This window comes from Drosophila navojoa, chromosome 2 (assembly GCF_054131105.1).
Source record: "Drosophila navojoa isolate 15081-1374.11 chromosome 2, UAZ_NAV_1.0, whole genome shotgun sequence".
NCBI classification, from domain to species: domain Eukaryota; kingdom Metazoa; phylum Arthropoda; class Insecta; order Diptera; family Drosophilidae; genus Drosophila; species Drosophila navojoa.
In genome coordinates, this window is record NC_142890.1 from 8,884,375 (window position 1) to 8,897,645 (window position 13,271).

The 13,271-nt window shown below is 45.6% G+C and overlaps 2 protein-coding genes across 4 annotated transcripts; one reads left to right on the forward strand and one right to left on the reverse strand.

The window, feature by feature from the left end:
* Nucleotides 1-89: 89 nt before the first annotated feature.
* On the forward strand, nucleotides 90-4,210 carry GluRIIE (Glutamate receptor IIE). The gene is made up of 14 exons (XM_018098225.3): nucleotides 90-346; nucleotides 766-926; nucleotides 992-1,208; nucleotides 1,267-1,457; nucleotides 1,522-1,720; nucleotides 1,774-1,937; nucleotides 1,998-2,228; nucleotides 2,287-2,490; nucleotides 2,548-2,632; nucleotides 2,690-2,966; nucleotides 3,023-3,224; nucleotides 3,281-3,506; nucleotides 3,561-3,823; nucleotides 3,881-4,210. The coding sequence occupies exons 1-14, from the start codon at nucleotides 223-225 to the stop codon at nucleotides 4,019-4,021; spliced, it is 2,685 nt and encodes an 894-aa protein (XP_017953714.2). The 5' UTR covers nucleotides 90-222; the 3' UTR covers nucleotides 4,022-4,210.
* On the reverse strand, nucleotides 3,280-13,156 carry Lrrk (Leucine-rich repeat kinase). 3 transcript variants are annotated; one of them, XM_018113030.2, is made up of 12 exons: nucleotides 12,977-13,156; nucleotides 12,084-12,243; nucleotides 10,677-11,945; nucleotides 8,748-10,619; nucleotides 8,202-8,687; nucleotides 7,774-8,140; nucleotides 6,635-7,717; nucleotides 6,045-6,575; nucleotides 5,764-5,987; nucleotides 5,094-5,702; nucleotides 4,606-5,038; nucleotides 3,280-4,541 (listed from the first exon to the last, which is right to left on the reverse strand). In XM_018113030.2, the coding sequence occupies exons 1-12, from the start codon at nucleotides 13,002-13,004 to the stop codon at nucleotides 4,314-4,316; spliced, it is 7,290 nt and encodes a 2,429-aa protein (XP_017968519.1). In that variant the 5' UTR covers nucleotides 13,005-13,156; the 3' UTR covers nucleotides 3,280-4,313. The 3 variants fall into 3 exon arrangements, with proteins under 3 accessions (XP_017968519.1, XP_089112839.1, XP_017968518.1); XM_089256713.1 differs by lacking the exon at nucleotides 12,977-13,156 and adding an exon at nucleotides 12,325-12,602; XM_018113029.3 differs by lacking the exon at nucleotides 12,977-13,156 and adding an exon at nucleotides 12,316-12,601.
* Between the last annotated feature and the right edge of the window lie 115 nt (nucleotides 13,157-13,271).

Consider the following 13,271-nt stretch of genomic DNA (forward strand, 5'->3'; position numbering starts at 1 on the left):
TGATATTATCATAAAAATGCTTCAATAAACTTTTTTAACTCAAAGCTTTTGAAAACTTTTACTCAAAACGTTTTCCAAATGCATATTTTGGAAATGCTCATTCAGTCGTCAACTTTCGCTCACTGCGTGCAGAACATAAAGTCTAAAGCTGTAGTATATTTCTCTGCCCAATATTGTATTATGTATATAGAGTAAAAAGCTTAGTTATTTCATCCATAAACAATGTTTATGATTAATATTTTAATATATTTTTCAATAATCACATCAAGAATTCCGATTCTTAATGCCCAATACGATCATTATGGCGGATATGATAGCTTCCAAAACGCGGCCAGCATTCCGATTGGTAAGTTTTTCTAGCAATGAAAATTGCGGTCGCCGTTCGCCTGATTTATTTTTAATGTCTCGTTAAGAGAACATGCTGTTCGTTCCATCAACGCCGAAAGCTCATAAAATGCTTTTAAGTATTTGTTTATTTTGTTTTGCAAGAAATCGTGGCAGCGTCTAAATGTACTCTGAATATCTGAATATAGACTGCATTAAGTTCAAGTTTTTGTTTATAAACAAACCGGCAAACCTTGCGTTTTATTAATATGATTACAAATTCTATAAGATCGCTCTCTCTGTTCGAGTATGCCCGACTAGGAGCTACCCAAAAAATTAACAACAAAATATTTGTAGTTCTATGTAGCTTGCAGAAATGCCTCTTACCCCTCTTGAATGATTTTACATTTGCTTAAATAACATTTAATTTTCAATTGTCAGGTTTGCTCACTGATCAAAATACGGATGAAATGAATATTGTATTTGATCATGCAATCGATGTAGCTAATGAAGAGCTGGGCCTAGCTATGACATCCCTAAAAGCGGAGGTGAACTACGGCGATGCTTACCACAGTTACGGTAAGCTGTGTCGCATGCTGGAGGTGGGTCTTAATCTTTGTTGTTGTTTGAATAAATATAAACAATTTGATTCAAACGCTCTCTGCAGACGGGTATAGCAGGTGTCTTTGGACCTTCGTCACGACACACAGCCTTGCACCTGATGTCCATATGCGATGCCATGGATATACCCCATATATACTCTTATATGAGCGAAAATTCCGAGGGCTTTAATTTGCATCCCCATCCTGCTGACCTATCGAAGGCTCTCTATAGCCTTATCACTGCATTCGAGTGGTCGCGTTTTATATTTCTTTATGAGTCGGGTATGTTAACTATTCTTGTCATGCTATGCCATAATCTGATATGTATGTTTCGTCGTAGCTGAATATCTGAGTATTCTGAATGAGCTCAACTCCCTCTTCGGCATGAATGGGCCAATCGTCACAGTTTTACGCTATGACATGCAGCTGAATGGGAATTACAAGCCGGTGTTAAGGCGCGTACGCAAGTCCAAAGACAATCGGATTGTAGTTGTGGGATCCACAGATACAGTGCCAGAGTTTCTAAATCAAGTGGGATCTACAAATCGTATATGAAACTATTTAATAAATACATCTGTGACCTTTTCCATCCCAGGCACAACAAGTTGGCATTATCAATGAGGACTACAGTTATATCATTGGCAATTTAGACTTCCACTCATTCGATTTGGAGGAGTACAAATACAGTGAGGCCAACATAACAAGTTTTCGAATGTTTTCCTCGGAAAAAATGGTGGTCAAGGAGCTTATGGAGAAAATGGGCTATACGAGCGCACAAGATGACTTTCGGAATGGTAAATAAGATACCTTGATATTACGGCACCGACTCTCATTTAGTTCTTTATAGGCTCCTGTCCCATTACCGTAGAAATGGCTCTCACATATGATGCAGTGCAATTGTTTGCTGAAACTTTAAAGAATCTGCCCTTTAAACCGGTCTCCCAGAATTGCTCACAACGCACAGAAAGTGTGCGAGACGATGGTTCCTCTTTCAAGAACTATATGAGAACGGTAGTATAATTGAATCAAATTAAATATTTGACTTATGCTAAGTGTTCTACGATCCATTAGCTGCGTCTTAAAGACCGATTGCTCACCGGACCTATTTACTTTGAGGGCAACGTACGCAAAGGATATCATTTGGACGTAATTGAGCTACAGCCCTCCGGAATAGTCAAAGTGGGCACTTGGAGCGAGGAGCGTGACTTCAGACCAGAGCGCTTGGCGGCGACCAACTCTCAATTCGATAATATTGATAATTCTCTGGCAAACAAGACTTTCATCATACTGCTTTCAGTGCCGGTAAGAGAGGAAACTAAAAGGGCACAGCTGAAGTTGAAAGTAAATTTGTTTCAAACAGAACAAACCTTACGCCAGCTTGGTGGAGAGCTACAAGCAGCTTGAGGGCAACAGTCAATATGAAGGATATGGTGTAGACCTGATCATGGAACTGGCTGACAAACTTGGATTCAACTTTACATTTAAGAATGGAGGCAATGACTACGGCTCATACAACAAAACTTCGAACGAATCCACGGGCATGCTAAGAGAGATAATGCATGGAGTAAGCTATCTTTACTTCAAGTGAAATATTATTATCTAAATCAGCATTTCATCATAGCACGCCGATTTGGCAGTTACCGATCTGACTATAACATCGGAGCGTCAGGAGGCCATTGAATTTAGTATACCGTTTATGAATCTTGGCAAGTGATTATATTCTTGAAATCACGACCTCTTATTTACATATATTTAAATTTTAGGCATCGCTATACTGTTTTTGAAGCCTCAGAAAGCCCAGCCGGAACTTTTCACCTTCATGGATCCATTTTCGGAGGAGGTTTGGTGGTTTCTCGGACTGTCCTTTTTGGGCGTTTCGTTAAGCTTCTTCATACTTGGCCGTCTGTCGCCCAGTGAATGGGATAACCCATATCCGTGCATTGAAGAGCCAGAAGAGTTGGAGAATCAGTTTACAATAGGCAACTCTATTTGGTTTACAACTGGTGCTCTGCTACAGCAAGGCTCCGAAATAGGACCCAAGTGAGTTGTCGTAGTCAACATTTCAGAAAATTATATTGCATTTTATTTTTCAACAGAGCCTTATCCACACGCACTGTGGCTAGTTTTTGGTGGTTCTTCACGTTGATTGTCGTGTCCTCCTATACAGCTAATCTGGCTGCTTTCTTGACTATTGAAAAACCACAAAGTTTAATCAACAGCGTGGATGATTTGGCGGATAACAAAGATGGCGTTGTCTATGGAGCCAAGCGAACGGGATCAACTAGGAATTTCTTCTTGGTAAGTCATACAATTTTTTCATGCCACTAGGAACTACCTTAATAATACTTTGACAGAACTCTGAGGATGAACGCTACATAAAAATGAATAAATTTATGACTGAGCATCCCGAGTATCTAACAGAGACCAATCAGGAGGGTGTGGACCGCGTTAAAGTTAGCACTCAATACGCGTTTCTCATGGAATCAACATCCATTGAGTACAACACAAAACGTGAATGTAATCTGAAGAAAATTGGCGATGCTCTGGACGAGAAAGGCTATGGCATAGCCATGCGGAAAAGTAATATAAAACATATCATCATTAGACATAAGCACTTAAACTATTGTCCTCCAGATTGGCCCCATCGTGATAAATTGAATAATGCTCTGCTGCAGCTGCAGGAGCAGGGCGTGCTGGAGAAGATGAAAAACAAATGGTGGAATGAAGTTGGCTCTGGTATTTGCGCCACCAAGGAAGAAGCACCAGAGGCTACAGCTCTGGCCATGGATAATTTGGAAGGCGTTTTCTTCGTGCTGCTCGTGGGTTCATGTTGTGCGTTGCTCTATGGGGCTGTCAGCTGGGTGCTGTTCATCGTCAAAAAGGCGCGGCACTTTAAGGTTAACACAACATAATTAAAGCCAAGAATTCAATTCAAATACTTCGTTTGATTTCAGGTGCCGTTCAAGGAGGCCTTCTTGGAAGAGTTTCGGTTTTTAATTGACTTCAATAACTATGTACGCGTGCTCAAGAGCTCGGATTCGATTTACTCACGCAGTCGTCAGTCTTCTATGTCAGTGGGTTCAATAGGACAGTAATGATACCATTAAATTGGTCATCGTTAGCTTTATTAAAAACTTTTTTAATTTAAATGGAATGCTTGAAATAATTTGAAAAACACTTTTCCAAGTTCAAATGCCTATTAAAGCAACTGCATATAGCTTAACTGTTAATACTAATTGTTCTGTGCAATAAACGTAGTTGATTTGCCTATGCACCAAAAAATATTATGAGAAACAGAGAGATTTTTCAATGAATTTTAAAGTATTTTTTAGAATATTATGCCATCTATTAATAAATATTGTACCTAGTACATAGTTGAGATCGGACTTAGGTCCAGTTCTTGGCTCGCCAAAGCAAGCAATGTATGTGGTTATCTAGATCTGCTATGGGCATGGGTTTACCCGCACCGTGCGTAGGCGTGCTTGCTACTGAACTAGAATTATTCGACGTGGACTCGCCCATGTCCACATAACGTGAAATCAGCGAGCGATAGCGCCGTCCGAGCGTAGCTATTAGTGGAATGCCGGCATTCGGCATGGTGATTATAGCCTTGATCTGCAATGGATTTACACATAAATAACCATAATTACCAACAAGATATATATACCAAATTCTTTACCTCATTCTCATATGGACGAAATACGCTAATGGGACGCAACGTAAGCAACTCAGCTACAATGAGACAACCCCAGGTGGTGCCGATGTACAGCTCTGTATTGTGGGCCGCCAGCGCTGAGATTTGACATTTGATTAGGTTTACGTGCTCATCAATGGCAATGCTCTGAAGAGACTCAGAGCAAGGCAGTAGCTTAGAGCAATCCAATTTGTTTTCAATGCGCTTCGAGACGGCTCCCCACTGGTACACCATGCAACCGGGATATAAGCAACTGAAGACGTGGCTCTCGTTGCTACAAAGACGCGTCACTTTAACGTCCTCAATGAGATTCGGCTCATCGCTGTGACACAAGGCCTGATGACCACACACCCCAGATTCATTAACTGGAAACACGTTGATTTTGCCAGCTAACTCACCACACCAGAGCTCATAGACGCTGCAGAGATCCCATAAGATTATTCGAGTTTCTCACAGATTTATAGCATACTCACCCTTCGATTAGCACGGAGCAAGCGGCATGAAGCACAAATCCGGAACAGATCTCAGTTAGTACAAATGAGCCCTCGGCAAAGGCACAATTAGTGGGCATGCGACAGGCATCCACCAGGAAGACGCGACCATTTTGCAAGCCCACTGCGACTCGCGCGATACCCTCCATATACACTAAACTTATCACAGCTGACTTGATGGCAGGATCAAGCATGTAGGAGAACAGATGTGCATAGCTCGATGTGCTATAGGCGTGTAAGTTGCCCGAAACATCGCCCATCCAAATGGCCTCACCCACCAGGCAGCAGCACAGCATATTCACTTTTGGCATACGCTGTGCGGAGCGTGCTCGTGAAGTTGCGCTGTTTTCGGGCGTTTTGGGCGGTACCACTTGTGGCTGTGGAGCACAGCTAATGCTGCTGCACTGCAGCACACTGCCAGTTGGCGCCACGTCTAGTATATCAATGTGTGAGCCAAAGGCAGGCAGCCACAGCTCGAGGCCGGAACGCTCCTCGTCAATGCCAGTCAATATTAATTGGAATACGCCGCAGACAATCTTGTCGTTATGCGGCAAAGCTACCACATCCAGCAAATGGATGCATTCAGGTGCACTAAAAGGTGAACTTGATTGTAAGATTATAATCAAAAGTAAAAGTTGTCAACAAAAGTTACCTCAGTATTGAAACTATCTGACTAGCTGATGGTCGTCGACGCGGCTGCTCGTGCCAGCAGAGCACCATTAGATCTAGACAACAAGTGGGAAACTGTGTCTCACGATGTGTTAGAGCCGGACGACTGCCCTCCAATATGCACTCCTTGATGGATTCATGGCCCTCAAAGGGTTGGCGCAGGGTGATGTTCTCATAGATGAACATTCCAAAGGAAAAGCAGTCCACCTAGAGGGAAAATAAAATGTGAGCGGAGATGCAAATCATTTATTTATTACGAATTACCTTTTCGGTATATTCCTCCTCGCCATTAAATCGTATTATCTCGGGCGCCATAAATCCTTCCGTGCCGCCGAAACCCTTGGCACTCAGACCAGCCGCTGTCTGACGACTTATCCCATAATCCGCAATCTTGATGTGCACCTGGTTGCGTGGACTATCCTCAGTGTGAGGCTGGGGCAGCTCCCAGACGAGCACATTTTCAGATTTGAGATCCCGATATATAATCCGCCTGCGATGCAGATACTCGATTGCGCGTGCAGCTTGCAGCACTAACATTTGGAATGTATGTGGACCAATATGTGCGCCACTTCGTCTATACTGGCGCAGCAGAGCATCGAGGCCACCCAATGGCGCTAGTTCCAGCACTAAAGCCAAGGGTTTAATGCAAATTCCAACCAGTGGAACAATATTCGGATGCTTCAAAGTGAGTAGAACGGCTAGCTCCTGCCTGGCTGTGCAGTAGGCCTTGCAGGAATGCTGCAGCGGATCTCGATCCCATTTGCCCAGTGCGACCTTGTAGGCCATCAAAGCACTCTATGCAAAGTAGACAAGATATAATATCTTTGAACTATTTAATTTTAGTCTGAACTCACCTCCTTGGCTCGCGCACCTGGCTGCACTGGCTGAAGCATTTTCATTGCTACCGGCCGGAAAACCCGAGTTCCACGTAACTTACAGCTTGCTTTAAACACAAAGCCAAAGGCGCCACGTCCCAGCAGCGAGCCTTTGACGATGCACTCCGTGGCAATCGTGTGCTTGTCGGGTATATCTGCAAATATCACATCCGGCGCCAGTTGAGCCATTGACTGTTCCAGATGAACCGGGCAACTGAGTTTGATCTGATTGTACACAGACAATATGCACTCCTCAACCATCCAGGCATAGCAGACGTTCGAGTTATCCGGCAGATGATGCGATGCATAGGTCGGATGACCATCTATAGAGGTGTTACGAGAAGAGAAAGCCGAGTCGGGTCCTACACCCGAGTCTGCGTCCGATCCAGCACCCAGCGAGTCAGCTGAGCGTCTCTCTCGGCTTGCAGTTGCATTCAAATAAGCAGAGAACACATTTAATGCTCCATCGTCTCCAGGATCACCGACGCCATGCAGAAAGTATGTGCCCCGTTTACTGCTACGACTAGGTCTGCTGCTATTTGGCAGACTGGGCTCCTTTTCCCCGGGCTCTGCACCATTCTGCAGCTGCAGCTTGCGTAAGCAACGTGGGCAGAGCACAAGACGTGTTATCAGGAAACGGCCCTCAGAGGTATGCACAAAGCGTGTACCCAGTGCTGGGTACCAATCCTCTAGCAACAGATCAATATGATCCACAACCAAGGCCAGTAGCTTGGCAACGTGCGACATATGCGGCTGCAGCTCAGCCAGTAGCTGTCTATTGCCCGCTTCGAGTTCTTGATAAATGCTCACATTATGCAGCGGAAAGAAAACTTCCAAAATGCTGGAGGAACTTAGATTCACATCACTCCAAATACCATCCAGCTTGAGTTTGAAGCGATTACTAGTTGTACGAAAAGGCTGTGTTCGCTCGTTGTTTTGGAAGGGTACTTCCCAAATTCGAAAGATTAAAATGGGTCCATAATATAGAGCTAAACCCGTCTGCCATAGGTTCCACTGTGTATCCTGCTCCAGCGATCCGCGCAAATCAAAGTCAAGATATTTCTAATATACATCAAGCATTAGAATATGTTAAGCCAAATATAATTGGGGTTACTTACATCCTGCGAGACAACATAGACTCCACGTATGGCCTCAATAATTTGCTCATCAGCCAAGACGCGTGTAATCAAGCGTGACCAGAAACCGGAAGGAAAGTAAGTCATGAGCAACATACGACGCAATCCTTGGCAACTCATAGAAGCAGAAGAAGTCGAGGGACGCGGCTCATAGATGAGCTTATTGAGATTCAGCTCCTGTGAGACGGAGCACCCAACATTTCGACCACGCACACGCTGTAGCAATTTAACCGTTGTGCCTTCGTTATACACAGCTGCCTCCTGCACCGGCAGCAATGAAGGAATCAATAACGTTCGTGAATCCCAAGTAAGTGCCACCTCAAACTTGTTCAGTAAACTGACTATATAGCTGGAAAACGACACAAGAATGGTTAATAACAGTAACTAAATGAGTAGGCAAATCGACTCACCTTCTATTTCCGTTGCTCTGCGCATGCACACTTCGGAAGAGCAGCTGCAGATCGTCTAGTTTCATGACGCCAGTGGGCGCAAACGGATTGATCTCACGCACGGTAACAACATGCGCCAGCATATCGCATAGCCATTGGGGATCGAGGAAGTAGTAATCCCTGAGAGTCGCATCATCGTAATGCAAAAGAATGCCATTGTCGTGGCACCAGGTTGTTGCCTGCTGCAGCTCAGCGGCATCACGAAAACTCTTATAGTTATGCAGACGCATTTTCTCGGTGACCATAGATCGATATTGCTCCGCATCCAGTACGGGATCGCGGCCTGCAGCACGTAGACTACAAGCGATAACATTGACAATATCCTCTAAGGCGATATAGCTGGCGGGTATCTTCTGCAGCAGCATCGGTTCCTTGGAGCCCGGGGAGCGTAACTGCATGGCCGTGTCATAGATGATGTTGGCCAGCAAATGGATGTTGTGTAGAGTGCTGTAGAATAGACGTTTTAATATAATAGATTGTATATGATTTGGTTTCTTTCCGACCTACCGGCAGCTAATTTCAATAGAGTCAATAACGCGTGGCAGTCCAATCTTCTCCGCATCTGGTATAGCTATAAACTTCTCCCGTATCAGCTGCTGCAGTTGCTCGGCCTGCTGTGCAGAGATCGATTCCCCTACCGCATCAAAATGCGTGCCCACGATGAGCACTGGTGAATTTGGAGCACGTGCCTGAATATTCCCCAGCCATTGCAGCAGCTCTGCTAAGCCCTTGTGGCCATCACTAATGCGCCAGAGCACCAAATAGAGACTACGCTTGGACAGAAAGTATTGATGTGTCGCATAGTATTCCTTCTGGCCACCAAAGTCCCAAGTGCGAAACACAATCGCTTGACATCCAGTTGCACGCTTCCGCTTCTCACATATCCATGTGCCAATGTCCACGCCCACTGTTGAGATGTTTGCCTGGCGCTGGGAGCGCGACGTGCTGCGCGAGTGACCCATGCGCTTGGCCCAATGATTCTCATTGGCACGCGACCGATGCGAGCTGGACCCACCCGAACTATTGCCTATGCCTTGACGCAGCAGATCCAGAAGCGTGGTCTTGCCAATGCCACAGGACCCCACCACCATGAGCTTCATGCGCGCATACGGCTGTGCATCCTCATAGATAGATTTCAGATAACCAATAATGTCCATAGTCTTGTGCTTTTTGCTCTCGAGCATGGAACGCAGCGGCTCCTGAAGCAGGCAGCCGCGTGTATTCAAATTCCACAGTCGTGAGAGCAGACCCAGATGAGGTGGCAAATCGGTAATCTGGACATTCCCACTGATATTCAGGACAGAGAGGCTACTCAGCTCGTGCAAGGATGCGGGTATTTCCTTCAGGCAGTTATTGGTCATGTCCAGCATGGATAGGTTGGGAAATATGACTTTGGACTTATTGATACCAACCACACTCCAATCGGCATCCTCGCTCTCATTGAACAATGTCGTGGCATCATCTGTGGATAGTTGGATGCGTGTCAGTAGGTTATCTGCCAGAATAAGAGTTCGCAGAGCCTCCAGCCGTAAATGACGCCTGTGCCGACACACGCTCTTCAGTACAGAAGCTCGGAAGGAACAGCTGCTGCCCTTAGAAGCCTTATAGACAGGTTCATCTGTGTTCTCTGGCAGCTGTACATGACTATAGCATAGCAGATGCGGATCGGACTCCGTAATACGCGGCAAGCTGGGCCAACAAGAAATTTCATTGTGACTCAAATCCAGCTGCTTCAATGTGGCCGGGTAGCTGGTTACATGACCCATGGAGCGAAGACTGTTATAGGACATGTTCAGCCTGGTCAAATTAACCGCCAAACAAGGCAACGCAGCGGGAATGCTGGTAAACAAATTGTTGGCAATGTTTAGGCTGCTTAGCTGTGAGACACCATGTGGAACTTTGCCATCTGCAAAGGCCTGTGCCTGCTCCTGATCCTGCTCTTGTTCCTGCTGCCACTTCAGGTCATTGTCTGTTACGTCCAGCGCTGTAGACCAGAGATTGCGATGCGTGATTTTTTGCAGCAGCAACGAATGCGGCTTAGTGGAGGACGCCTCATCGCACGATTGCAGCAGCTGAAGCTTATCTAAGCTCAGCAGGGATCCGCTAGTTTGCATTGGCGGTACGGGTAGCTCGCGAAGTAAATTGAAGGCTACATTTAGCTCGCGCAGCTTGGGCGCACGCCACATGTCGAAGGGCAACTGCTGCAGCTTGTTGTTGGAAATATCCAAAATGGTCAAAGCGGGCAACTGGAAAATTGCTGCCGGGAGAGTAGTCAGTTGATTATCCTGCAGAAAGAGCTCATCCAATACGGGACAGTTGTACGCCTTGCCTAGGGGTTCCGGTAGCTCTGCGATCTTATTCTGCGCAATGTTCAGATATCTAAATGATATAAATCGTTAATTAAATTCCTTTAACAGTTTACAATTAAACACTCACTTGAGACTAACTAGGTTAAACAGCTCCGGCGGAATGCTGGTTAAAATATTATGTGAGAAATCAATTCGAGTGATGGCTGTTAGCGCTACCTCGTTCAGCCTGGGGTGCGAACTAAGCTTGGGATTCAATTGGAGCACCCCACTTACCAGCCAGCCAATCCGCACAAAGGGCAGTTGCACATTCATATTCACGCTATGCCAGTCAATGATCGTAGGAACGTTAGGAAACATGGCGCTATACGAAATATTGCTGGCGGAGGGTTGAAACACATTTACTTCTACTGGTGTGGGCAGTCCTTTTTTATTAATCTTATAGTCCGAGTCAGGATGCACGCGACGAGCCAACAAGCGACTCAGTAACGCCTCATCCTCGCTGGCAATGGCCACACTTATCGCCGTGCCATTATCATCGCGTGCACCGAACTTTAGTAACAGATCCAGCATGGCCAGAGAGCGTTGCTTGCATGCCTCGGTGATGGGCATGTTGCTTAGGCCATAGATCTCTTCGCTGCACTTTGGATCATTGTGATCCTCTACGGGCTTTGCTACAATGTTTGGATTAGCGCCATGTTGCAGCAACGCTTGCGCCACATCTAAGTGCCCTCCGCGAACTGCTGCTAGAAGCGCTGTTTCACGTGCCGCCCCACACAGCAAATTGATATGGAGTGGACATCTCAGCGACTCCTGTTCCTGAGTGGGTTGAGCTTCGAGCGTCTCGCCCTCGCCGGAAATATGCAGCTTAGACATGATTGCCTGTATTCCAAACGAGATACGCTTGCGCGTCGGTGTTATGGGCGTACTCTGACCCGTTGTCGAGCTGGCTGAATCGTCACTCAAGGTACGCCGACAACGTATTTGCCACTTGAGCAGCACATTCAGCAATTGCTTGTTTCCCAGCAAGCTGGCTATGTAGAGACTGGTTTGCCCAGTCACATCTTGAGCATTCGCATCGAAGGGCAGGCGCCACTCCCATTGCCCCTCTTCATCACGATATGTTTGATAGAGGTAGTCGGGATATGGGAAGTTTATTATCAGTTCCAGCATCTTGATATGCCCATTGATGCAGGCCGCATGCAAGGGTAGCCAGCGCTCCACAGTTGCCTGTTGTATCAGCTCCGGAAAGCGTTCCAGCATTAGCTTCGCTATGCCATAATGACCATTGTGCACGGCTGCATAAAGAGGCGAATACTTAGTCACCGCGTGGGACCGTCCATCCGCACCAGCGTCAATCAATCGTTGTGTGATGCTCTCAAAGCCTGATTGACTGGCACTGCAAGTAGTGGGGAGAATTATTAGAGGCCACGCTGTAAAATATAATCCATTCTGGGGCTTCCACGTGCGTAGTTGATTGATAGTTCACGCTTGCCTTACATAACTTTCATCGTAATGTCTTGCAATTTTAACTTACATATAAAGCAGAGTATTGGCACCGGCTGGTGCCACGTTTACAATAATCTGCCGCTCTCTCCCCAGAGCCTCGAGGAGGACTCGCACTGTGCGTTCATCTCCAGCGCTAACCGCCGCACGCAGCTCGCCATGCTTTATCTGACGCACCTCCTCGCGCGCATCTGTAAGACACAAAGGAAATTGAATAATTAAGGCTCCATATGGTCGATGGCTTTGCATGGTATGTGCCGCACCCATTCCACCTGAATTCTCAATGACCTCATCGACAAAATAGTCGCAGGCATCCAAAGCTGTTTCGGTGCCAGGCTTAGGGCCTTCGATAAACTTCCAAGACATTCTTATATAACCTGACTCCAGCTTTCAAAAGGAATAAAATAATAAATTATATGCTTAAGCCATCGAGCGACCGTGCGTGGAGCTGTTCAAACTGTAACTGAGCCAACGATTGGCTTGTCAGTCGCCTTGGAAAATCGATTCATTTGTCGTCAACGTCGCGACTCGTCGTCTGGTGTCCGGTTCAGCCAACATTTCATTCATTGAAGTCGTTGCACACAGTGCGCAAGACACACAAATCCCACAAACAACTGTTGCACATTGGGTATGGGTCATGGTTAGGTAGACAGGTGGACAGGTGTGCATTTATTTGTTTACTTTGCTCAATGTAAACAAACATACATATGCAACTACGCATATGTATATGTATGTGCGTGGATCAAGTATCAATCCGATTGCAGAGCTCGAGTGAGAATTCTGGAACCAAATCTGGCAAATTTGTCACTCTGTGTATCAAATTTTCATTTATTTATATTTAAAATTATAGTTTTCGCGCCTATTTGACATTTATAGCGTTGATAGCCACCCTGTGGCGATGCAAGTTTATTGACTTTTACTTACCCTCGTCAGAGTCATCTTTATGTTCCATAGCCTAGGCACATAAAAGGTCTTGCGTCTTATTTCAGCAAGTGTATGATGCACAGCACGCTGCAAGTCACTTAAACTATCTAAAAGAAAATTTTCACATTTTTCGCAATTTTTTTTACCAAGTTTTTCGCTGTTTGATTTGCGAACTTTTCACTTTGTTTATTTACTTTTGTACCAGGGCTGAAACAACCATGGTACATTCGTTAAGTTTATCGTTATCGTTTCGATTGTACAGCTCGCCGTCGTTGAAAAAAAGGGCCCTATGCAG

Coding starts and splice junctions, on each gene's coding strand:
- GluRIIE (XM_018098225.3), top strand. CDS start 223: ATGTTTATGATTAATATTTTAATATATTTTTCAATAATCACATCAAGA. Junction 347..765: donor CGCGGCCAGCATTCCGATTG/GTAAGTTTTTCT, acceptor TTCAATTGTCAG/GTTTGCTCACTGATCAAAAT. Junction 3,225..3,280: donor CAACTAGGAATTTCTTCTTG/GTAAGTCATACA, acceptor ATACTTTGACAG/AACTCTGAGGATGAACGCTA.
- Lrrk (XM_018113029.3), bottom strand. CDS start 12,418: ATGTCTTGGAAGTTTATCGAAGGCCCTAAGCCTGGCACCGAAACAGCT. Junction 8,688..8,747: donor TCTATTGAAATTAGCTGCCG/GTAGGTCGGAAA, acceptor TCTATTCTACAG/CACTCTACACAACATCCATT. Junction 5,988..6,044: donor AGGAGGAATATACCGAAAAG/GTAATTCGTAAT, acceptor TTTTCCCTCTAG/GTGGACTGCTTTTCCTTTGG.